This window comes from Equus przewalskii, chromosome 2 (assembly GCF_037783145.1).
Source record: "Equus przewalskii isolate Varuska chromosome 2, EquPr2, whole genome shotgun sequence".
NCBI classification, from domain to species: domain Eukaryota; kingdom Metazoa; phylum Chordata; class Mammalia; order Perissodactyla; family Equidae; genus Equus; species Equus przewalskii.
This window is the reverse complement of record NC_091832.1, coordinates 34,806,789-34,817,092: the sequence shown is the minus strand read 5'-3', so window position 1 is coordinate 34,817,092 and position 10,304 is coordinate 34,806,789. Positions and strand designations below refer to the sequence as shown.

The 10,304-nt window shown below is 51.9% G+C and overlaps 1 protein-coding gene across 16 annotated transcripts in view; it reads right to left on the bottom strand.

The window, feature by feature from the left end:
• Positions 1 to 243: 243 nt before the first annotated feature.
• The window catches only part of UBR4 (ubiquitin protein ligase E3 component n-recognin 4), a 128,205-nt gene continuing 118,144 nt past the window's right edge, over positions 244 to 10,304 (bottom strand). For all 16 annotated transcript variants that reach the window (XM_070610751.1, XM_070610752.1, XM_070610759.1 and 13 more), the window contains 4 exons: positions 7,357 to 7,581; positions 4,012 to 4,102; positions 3,151 to 3,313; positions 244 to 638 (listed from right to left, as the gene is read on the bottom strand). In XM_070610751.1, the coding sequence (XP_070466852.1) occupies positions 574 to 638; positions 3,151 to 3,313; positions 4,012 to 4,102; positions 7,357 to 7,581 (544 nt within the window). In that variant the 3' untranslated portion in view covers positions 244 to 573. The remainder of the gene's footprint in view (positions 639 to 3,150; positions 3,314 to 4,011; positions 4,103 to 7,356; positions 7,582 to 10,304) is intronic.

The window sequence follows — 10,304 nt, the reverse complement described above, 5'->3', positions numbered from 1 at the left end:
TCCAGCTCTTAAGACCAAAAAACTAAGAAGCCAAGGGGTTTGTCTGAGGAACGATCAGAGCTATCAAACTTGGTGCCCCAACTTGCTGGCCAAGAGCAGACAGGCTCCATTTGGTGCTGACAAGAGGCCCAGAGACAGCAATTCTGACACATCAGTCCTGTGCGGATACCGTAAGGGCTGTGCAGTCAGGGAACGTCTGTGCAGTGTCACTACGGACGGGTCTAAGCAAGAGTCGACACCTTCTTTCTCAATGCGCATTAAGTCATTCGTTTATTTCTCCAGAGGGGCACGCTCAAGTATTAGGGTGGCCAGGACAACTCGTGGCTCCTAGGTATGTACAGGTCCTTCAATGGCTGGGGTTACAGACAACTTCACAGCTAGTGCACCACACACACAAGATAAAACAGGAAGCCTAAAAACCCCAAGCCATTCCAAGAAGAAACGAGGGCGGGGAGGAGGCAGGGGTAACGATGCAGCATCCCGTTGGGGGATCAACGCGCAGGAGGGAAGAACACAGAGGGACGGAAGGCAAGCTAGCCTCAGTCTTTGTCAGCCGCAGTTTCCATGTGATGGTCAGGGGACCGAGTTCAACAAGTCCTTCAGGAAGCTCTCTGGATCAGTGATTTCTGATAAGAGACCTGGAACACAGAGACAGAGGTTGGTTAGGAGCAGGCACGCACAGCCCCCAGCCCCACTGAGTCACGGCTGCCGCATCCACGCAGAGAACACACTGTGCTCCAACAAGCCCCAACACGGGCGCTCCCTGAAGATCAGCATGACTAGGGGGCCAGTCACCAAGCAAACACTCTCACGTGGAAGAGGAGTCGTGCTCTGGAACCAGGCGCTGCTGCCTGAGGTAAAGCACTAAAGTGGCAGAGGCCAGCCTCACAATCTCCCTGGAGCAGAGGTTCTAAACCCGGGTCCAGAGACCACTGCAGGGGGTCTGTGAGTCCGCTGATAACCGTGTGCCAAATGGAGGGGGGTCTTGCAGAGGGAGAGTGTCCACAGCCGTCAGCGTACCCTCAAGGGGATATAGGACCAAAGAAAGGTTAATATCCCACTGCTCTAGAGGCTAGGAGGACCAGAGCAGAGGACTCCTCTGAGCTTCGACCCAACCACTAGTCCCTGGGCCTCAAGCAAGCTGCTAGAGCTCAGGAGCTCTGTTACCTCACCTATCAAATAGGGACAGCGACAAATCCTTGTTATGTTACTATGGGGATTAAGTGAGGCCATGAATGTGAAAGTGCCCAGCGCACAGAAGGTGCTCAGTCGGCATCAGGTCCCCGGTGGCCCCTGCCCCTCCGTCACCAAGCAGGGTGCTCACATTTAACCAATGTGGAGCTGTCAACCCCAAGGCCTGGTGCCCTCTCTGCAGCGTCTGCACTAACGGAGGAGGAGTGGCACCGACCATCGCGGGCGGGTTTGGGGAGGCGTTCTGTCGTTGCATTTGAGTAGGGTGCATCTGATGTTGTGAGATTTTCTCCAGTTTAAACAAAGTCACGCTGTAAAACCTGGCCTCAGAGGGAAGGCCACAGAGGCCCCCCAACGGCTCTCGCTCTCCCCTGCTTCAGGCCAGGGCTGCCACCAGCTCCAGGGCTGACGCGAAGCCCTGAACCGAGGAGAACGCCTTCCTTGCCTGCCAACCTCCTCCTCCTCTTACTCGGACCCCTGCATTCATATTGACAGTCTGTTCAGACATCCAGCAGACCCACGGGGGACAGGCACGGTGCTCAGCACTGAGGACACAAACACACAGGCTACCTGCTCTCAGTCAGGGGTCACTTTCTGGAACGAAGGCAAGGAGCGTAGTTAAGGTAAAATGCCTAGGGTGAAAAGATGCTCGTGGGAGCAGTGACGAGTCAGTGAAGTTCACAGGGAAGCGGAGGGGAGCGGCGCTAACACTGACTGTCGCTAATGCGGAGGCACGAGGCCCGTGAAGGCCCACCCAGGTTCACAGCTTCCAGTGAGGCCACTGCGAAAGATGGCCAAACTGGAAGCCCCTGGGCTTTTTGAGAAACTCCATCGGTTGGCGCTGAGCTGGGAGGAGACAAGAATTCACAGAGCATCAACCTCAGACCTTTGAGGGTTTAGTTCCCAGAGGATGCAGACAGACAGGAAAAGTGCTAATAGAGGCTTTCTCTGACAGTGGGATCAGCGGAGAACTTTTTTCCTGCTTCTTTATACTTCACAGAATTCCCACAGTGACCATCAGGGAGAAGTAAACATCTCCCAACAGCATTAGGTGGGTTCGGTCACCTCTGCCTTGGCTCTGGGAGCCTCACCTCAGAAAGGACGGCAGTGACGGGGACTGCAAAACAGCGGTGCCCACCACCTGAGAGGGCACTAAATTCTTAATCCTAGGTGGACTGTCCCAGGCATCGGCCCAAGTCACCTCCCCCTGCTATCACCTGATGCTTGGTTACAAAATCCAAACAAATTGTAATGTGCTTGCAATCAGGATAACAAACCTGTTGCATAAAGACTCCACACACAGGTGAGAACAGTGAACTTCATTCCTACTAGCTGCAGGACGAGGGGTGGTCTGAAGACACCGCATAGGGCACCAATTCAAAGTGCTGCCCTATTGTTACAATCAGAGATGCTCTTTGCTCTGTTCCGATATTTACCATTTATCTTAAGAATGAGAGTTGCAATCTCCCACGCCTGCCCGGGAGCAGCAGTGACTAGGAGACCTCAGTCCCCAAGAGGCAGAAGGAAGACAGGTAAGGTCCGTGATAATTCTCTGAACTGTCATAAAAACCAGCAATCAAAGAGGCTTTACCAATTTTCTAGCTTTGCCCTGTTAGAAACTTATTTCATCTCCAAAGCCTCAGTTACCCCATCTGTAAAGTGGGGATAACCACAGTTCCTACCCCATAACAGGGGTGTCTCGTGGACTGGGAAATGCATGCACAATGAGCAGCAGAGGGCCTGGGGTGTAGAGTGTACACAACACATGCTGGAGCTGCTACTCTCGTCACAAGCACCGGGGCTTACACATCTCTCCCAGACCTCCTGGTGGTGGCCCACGGGCTGGTTCCCGCCTGTCTCTGCTGGCACGTGAGGGTGAAAGTGCTATGGCCAGCCCCACTCAGACAGACATGGGTTTGACTGCAGAAGATCTTTGGAAGATAAAACCTTGACACTGACCAGCCACGTCGAGGAACTCCGAGAAGGTCTCCACTGGCATGAACTCCTCCTGGAAGGTCTTCAGGGCTTTGTCAGCAGCTTCGTAGATGGGCATGTCGTTGTGGCGGATGTATTCCGCTAGAGAGCAGGACCAGCCTCCCTCTGTGTTGCTGGTAGGCACCTTCTACAAGAACCAACAGGAGACAGGCCCAGAGGAAGGATTACTTAACGCCTCAAGACCGTCAGGCCATTCCAATCCAGGGAAAAGAGAGCCCTCCCATAGACATCAAAGTTTTCCCTGGAGGATGTTTTGCTTCCAGGAACAACAAAATTTCATTCAGTTCCTCTTACAGCCCCTTGATTACACACTGCTTCACGGGAACCTACAAGCCACAACAGGCGACTGCGTTCTTGCCTCCCTACATCCTTCACATCTGCATTTCCCAAAGAGAAGGAATCATCAACATCTTCAATTGAGCCATTCCATTGAGACTATAAAAGGAACCACCCCCCAGCCCTCTGACTCTCTCAAGGCAGAGAGGAGGCCCCATCACAAGCTGGGCTGGAGCACGTCACAGGCACACAGGGCAATGGAGCTTCTGCAGACAGAGGGGAGGGAGCAAACCAGGGGGACTCGGGAGGAAGAGCTGCCTGGAGAAGGGTGTGTGCAGCAGGCGGCAGGAGGGATCTTGGCCACAAGTGTACATCACAGACGTGGGGTCTAAGCTACAGGGTAGACCCTTCTCAGGGCACATTCAGCCTGTTTCTCAGGACAGGTCAGCGGAGGAGCGGCCATGCGGCAGCCGAGGCAGGGGCAGAGCCAGCGGCACAGGTTATCTTACACCCTGGCAGAAACCAGCTGAGCCCACGATGGATCCTTACCTTAAACATGTTGTAAATGAGATCGACCAGGGCCCAGAAGAGAAGGGAAGAGCGGTAAGCAGAGTAGTCCTTCACTGCCTTGTCTGTCAGCCTGGAAGAGAAAACCAAACTCCATACCCACGAAGACCCTGGAAGGGCACTTACAAGGACAGAGCAGAGCATCCTGGGAGCAAGGGGAGAGCCACAGGAATCTATGCATCACTCACTCCGGCCACCTGCCTATCTTCTCGGGAAACAGCATCTGTGGGCAAGCACTTCTGAAGCCCTGGACCCCGCGGCTTATCTACTACAAACCGTCCCATGAAATGCTCATCATTAGTACTGACTCCCTCCAGATCAGGGTAAACCAGAAGAGGGGAGATGGAAGTTGCAGCATGGCAACCGAATACAGCCTTAAACAGATGCCCAGGAGACCGTGTTTCCCGGGCTCCTCCCCAACACCAGCTCCTGGATTGACAAGACCTCATATGAAGCAGGAAACAAAGCCAACTTCAGTCTTCACATTCCCACTGGGAAAATTTTTACTCAGCAGACCTAAACTAGCCAAATATAGTAATTCGTCATCCATGTGCCATGTTAAAAACAGCAAGCTGGTGGAAAACGTGTTGAGCAATAGTAACATCTGGGACGGAGGATATAACCTCCCCGACACATTCTAAATCCTGGATAATCCTGGAGCTGCTCACCTCACCCCTTTGTTTCTAACCAGCATCATCTCTGCTTAATCCAGTGATTCAGCTTAGGATTAAAGACGAGTCAGTCCCTTGGAATCCCGGGGGCTGTCTGTGACAACGTCCACTGCCTTCTCGGCAGACACTCCTGGTGTGAGGAATGGTTAAACCAGGAAGAGCCACTGTGAAACACAAAAAGACCAGACTCCCCCGTGCACAGCGAGTGGAATACTGGTGCTGGGGTTCGGTGTCTACTGCCCAAGTCTCTAAGACGTTTTGGTGGCAAACTGCCTTCACATCTGTAACCGGCAAATGAAGGCTGGGTGAACCCTTGTCATGGACAGTCTACACCTTAGAACAGAGCTCATAACTAAAGGGACTAGAATTTAGTATTAAAACGTGTGAGTGCACATGCATGTGTATATGTAAGAATCATAAAAATGAAACAAGCAGAGATGTCATTATAGAGGCTGAACTTCACTGTACGGGCCTCAAGTGAAGGGACGGCCCGCCACGGGACAGGCCATCCATATCTGCATTCAGTAATGCTCAATTCATTAACAAAAGTAAAGTAAAATAAGACAATTCCATTTGCTAAAATATGCTTCCCATACCCTCCCTCTACCCCAACATCCTCCGAAACACCTACTTTCTCCCCACCTGCCATGTGTGAAGATGCTGCAGCCTAAAGTGAAAATCACTGTAAGGCGGGCCTGTGGATGAGGACGGTAATCCATTTCTTTGCAGTTCTACATGCTGGCATACAAGGTAACAGATAAGGCTCTGACAAAAGCCTAAGAAAGTCCCAGGCTTAAATACTTACAAGTTCCTGGCAGAGGACCTTTTTTTCCAAAATGTAAAACAAGCAGAAGAGGTCAACATCTTGTGTGCATGTTCCTAGAGCTCCATTGTCGTGTATCTGCTACTGCCTCCCACCCTATAATGGACTTAGGACAAAGTCTGCTCCAGTGACGCTGCCCCAACCAGCAGGAGGACAACCTTCAAATGTCCTTCCAGCCATGGTCTCTCCTGGGAGGGCACCCCAATACTGTGCTGGCACCCAGCACCCCTGCAGTCTGTTTCAGACACACCCCACTCAAGCCCCCAACCACGCCAGGTTTGGTCCTTCTCTGGGACTGTTTTGCTGTGCTAAGGAGGAATCTTGAGTGGCCCAGCCCAACTTAATTATTTAAGGCTAATTAGTAAAGGTGACTAAACTACTACAGAGAAAATGGCAACTCACGAGTAGAGCTCACCCTGGATTTCCTAATTAAGCTGTGACCAAATCAGCTTTTCCTTAACTGCCCGGAACAGTAATGAATTTTGGTCTCCTAAACGAAAACAAAACAGCTCCTGTGGGTTGAAATTTCACCCCTGCCACCGAGACCCTGTGCCCAGTCAACAGCCACTGTATGTGCTACGGATGCAGGCTGAGCCTGGCTCATCGACACCTTGCTACCCTCTACATCTAACTTTTGATTTCTAGCAGCTAGTTAACTATTAATGCTTCCGACTCTTGGGAAACACCGGAAAGCGCTGTGTCTGGAACGGGGACAGGGGTTAGGTACAAATCTAATAAGACTTGCCCGTGTCCCCCCCACCCCCGCTGCCCCCCGCCAACTCTACAAAAGAACCTGTACTGGCCAGGTTCAACAGTAGAGCTCCCACCTGGGGGCGTGAGGCACCTGAGACTAGCAATGCTTGATACATCAGAGCTGATGGAGGGGAAGACACCAGGTGTGCCAATTCAGGCACATGGCTGTTTCCACTTGGTCTGTCATCATCAGGGACCTGAAAGCTCCCCTCTGCTCCCTTTTTGGCCTACAAGTATGGAAATGTTCCCTCGGACCCCACTGAAAGCAGACTCACAGGGACCAATCTTCCAGAAGTGAAGCAGACTTCCTTCGAGCGGCAGAGGCAAGCCGACAAACCCATACCCTCCCCGGTAGCCCAGGTGGGCAGAGACTGCACGGGGCCACTATGATCCAAGAGTGGTGTCCACGAGTCCACTCAGCCTGTGGCAATCCATGTGGTCCTCTCAGAGGGCTTGTAGCTGTTGTTTGCTGTTGTTCCTCTCAAGACACCTGCCATATGACCCAACTCACAGCAAGGTCATGAGCACAAAGACCACTTCCTTCCTGAAACGCCATTCCTTCTTTGGGAGGTGTCCGCAGGAATAAGAGAGGAAGAAAGGTTCATGGAACGTGGGACAGATGGGATAGGAATGTGACTAAGGAGAGAGGTGACGAGCTTTTAATGATCAGAACAGAAAATCCCCAAGCATAGCTATGCAGAAGTTCTCCTAGTTTATGCCCAGACCAGCAACACTGGGGAGACCTGGTTAGCCATCTCAGCCCCTGCTGGCCAAAATTCTCCTGTCAGTAGTTCCACCCTGAGCCTGGCTGGCTTCCTCTCTGAAATTTTCCACAGAGGTAAGCCGGCTCCACCTTTCTAGTGGCTGAACACCAGACCCAGAGGTGGCCAGGCATCTGCCAGCCATCGCACCCAGACTCTCAGCATGATAGACTGAGAAGGGTCAGGGTCAATTACCAAGTCAAATGAGCACACCTTCAGTGAGCACGCAGATGCTGCTAGGCAGCTTTTAAATACCCTGGGACTACATAACCCAGGCAACAGGCAGCCCAGAACACGGCTTCCTGAAGCAAGCACTGACCTGGTGGCTCCCCCTGGAGCCACTGCCCGGGCCTGAGAGGTCACCAGCAGCCTCCGCAGGATTTCCACACGTGTGGCTCTCCACTTCTCAGGGGGCAGGACGTGAAGGGCCAGGACTATGAAATAGTGCGGCCCATCCACTTCAAAGGCACTCTCCACCCACTTCTCCTTGGGCTGCTCCAGAAAGCCCTGGAGGTTCTTCTCCTCTCGGGAAGTTGCTCGGGTTCTGGAACAAAAGGGGCAGGATGAAACCAGGGTAGAAGCCGGGCACCAGCAGCAAGACGGGAGGAGGGTTTGCTCAATTTCTCAAGTTTCTTGAACACTTGGATCACTGAAGCTTCCTGCCCATCCTGGACGACCCCTCCCACCTCCTCCCTGGCAAGCTACGTGCTGCTTCCCCTTCCAAGCCCGTTGTGGTGGGCATCTTCCTTGCCCTCCCCACCCCGTGAGCTCAGCTCCAACACAATTCCAAACAACTACCGATTCTCGAGCACCCTGCAGGTGTCAGGCACATTCACGAACACTCTGCCATCGCAGTGTCCTAACCACTCTGGAAGGTGACGGCTAGCACCTTCTTACCATGGTATCTGAAGCCCAGAAAAGTGGAATGACTTGCCCAGTCACCAAGCCAGTAAGTAATGGAGCTGATGTGAGTCCAGAATCCCTGACTCGGAGCCCACAGCCTGCCTTCTCCCTTACTCCATGTAGACCCATTATAGCTAACTTGTTCACATTGCATTCACATCTGGTTCCGTCCCTGGGCTATTTTGGTTTGTTTTCTTCTGTATCTGTGTCCTCTCTCCTTCATTAGAACAGTTCCTTCCAGGCAAGCACGGCTTCTTGTTCCTGCTCTTGCCTAAACTACAGTGATAATGATGAGCATACAATGCCAAGCACTGTTCGAAAAGCTTTATATGGATTATCTCATTTAATCCCCACAATGACCCTAAGAGACAGGGACTAGCACTACCCCAATTTTACAGACCAGGAAACCACAGTACAGAGAAAATAAATACTTTGCCCAAAGTCACACACTGGGGAGTGAAGGAACTGGGCTTCGAAGGCAGGCGGTCTGGCTCCACAGCCTATCCATCGTTAACTTTCCATCTTCCCTCCATGACACAGCTTTGACTAGCGGTCACTGAATTGGCACTGAGAGATCACTGAGTCCTTCCTGGTCATAGATCTCTGGCGACACTCTCTCCTTAGAACCTGGATGGTGCTCTCAGGCCAAGAGTGCCTGATGCCCTAGCCTAACTCTGTTGGGGAAAAACAAACAAGACGCAACACTGGCAGCCCTTAGAATCAAAATTACCAGGTCAGCAGATGGCGCCGGCAGACACTGGACTGTGGGGAAACAGGAGCGGAAGGTGCAAAGCCACCTGCTTCCTTCCGCTCCCTGAAGAACAGGCACGGATGGAACACATGAGGATACTCTACTTGACTTCCCAGAACTGGGAATCAGAAGCTTTCTGCCACTGCAGGACCTGCTCAACTCTGCTCTGACGCATGGTGTGACATCCTTGCCTTTATATACAAATGTTACACCAAAATCGGCTAGCCCTCCCTTACCTAGCCACCCTGTGATCAAGCTCACACCAGTGTGAGACGACTAGCTAGGGAAGCAGTCTGTAGCTGGCAAAGAGTGCCTCTCTGTGAAGCTTCTGGGTCAGCCTCTAACTGACCAAGATAACCAGGATCCAGCCAACTCCCTCTCCAGCTAAGGGACGGAGCATGAGTTACAAATGTCTGGCATTTGAGAAACCCAGTGACACTTAAGTCACCGGTTCTATTCTGCTGGGCAATCATGCTGCCTCTCTGGGTCTGCTTGTCTTCCTGGAGAATGAAGCAATCCACTCTACCCCATGCCTGCCAAGGAGACATGTCCCTGCAAAGCCAAGGGCTCTGTCAAAGGCCCACAAACAATGGTAACTAGCACGGCTCAGGCCTGAAGCACAGCTGAGATAGTGGGACATGTGTGCCGTCAGCGACGCAGGTGTGTCTTCTGACAGTCTAAACAGCTCAGCAGATGATGTAACGCACTGATGGAGACCTGTCTGTGCATCTTTTTAACAACGACGCCTGCAGTCTTGAGGTCAGCCTTTTATCTCACAAGAAAATGGGAGGGAAGGAGAAAATAATACTCTTACAGAGAAAAGACCAGAAGGGACAAGAAACACTGTCCTGTAGCCTAAACTGAACTGCAGCCACCTTGGGTGAACTATACACAGCCTGTCAATTCTCTGCCCGAACTTTCTAAGAGTCTTGCTAGGAGATGGGGTCTAAAAGCCATTTAAATCAAATCTAAAAGCTAAAGTACACAAAACCTCTTGATTTGCTTTCAAAATCTGCGGCGAGATGAAAGAATATTCTTCTCTACACGCTAAGTGCGTCTTTAAAATTACACTTGTAGGGATCAAACTAAGTGTTCCATAATGTACATACGGCAAAAATAAAAATCTGTTCTTTCCTGGCTGCCCTCCTTCTCAGTTGACTTTCCCAGAGAATCGGCAACACCCCTTCTCCTCTCACCCTTGCCAGAAGCATTACTCACTGACAGGACAACAGGGATGGCAAGTCCAGTTTCCCCTTATGAAACGGTCCTTGGTTCTGCGGATCCCTAGCTGTGAAACCCTCAGCCGTAAGAATCTGTGCGCCTTCACAGTGACTGTACAGCTCCAGCCCACGGCCTCCCCCACTCAAGAGAACGGGTCCCGCGAGTAGAAGCAGAGGTTACATCAATGTGGAAGGGTCCATGGTCTGGCTTCTCCCCATCCCTGCTCCCCTCCTGGCTGCAGGTCAGTCCGAGGATGCAGCCCTTGGCTGCTCATGGTGGGAGATGGGACAGTTTTAGAAAGGAAGTCACCAAAAAGCCGCAGATGCACATTCCTACTTCAGTCAAGGCTGCCTTAGGTCAGACATCTGCGCTGGAACTAACTGGGGCAGATA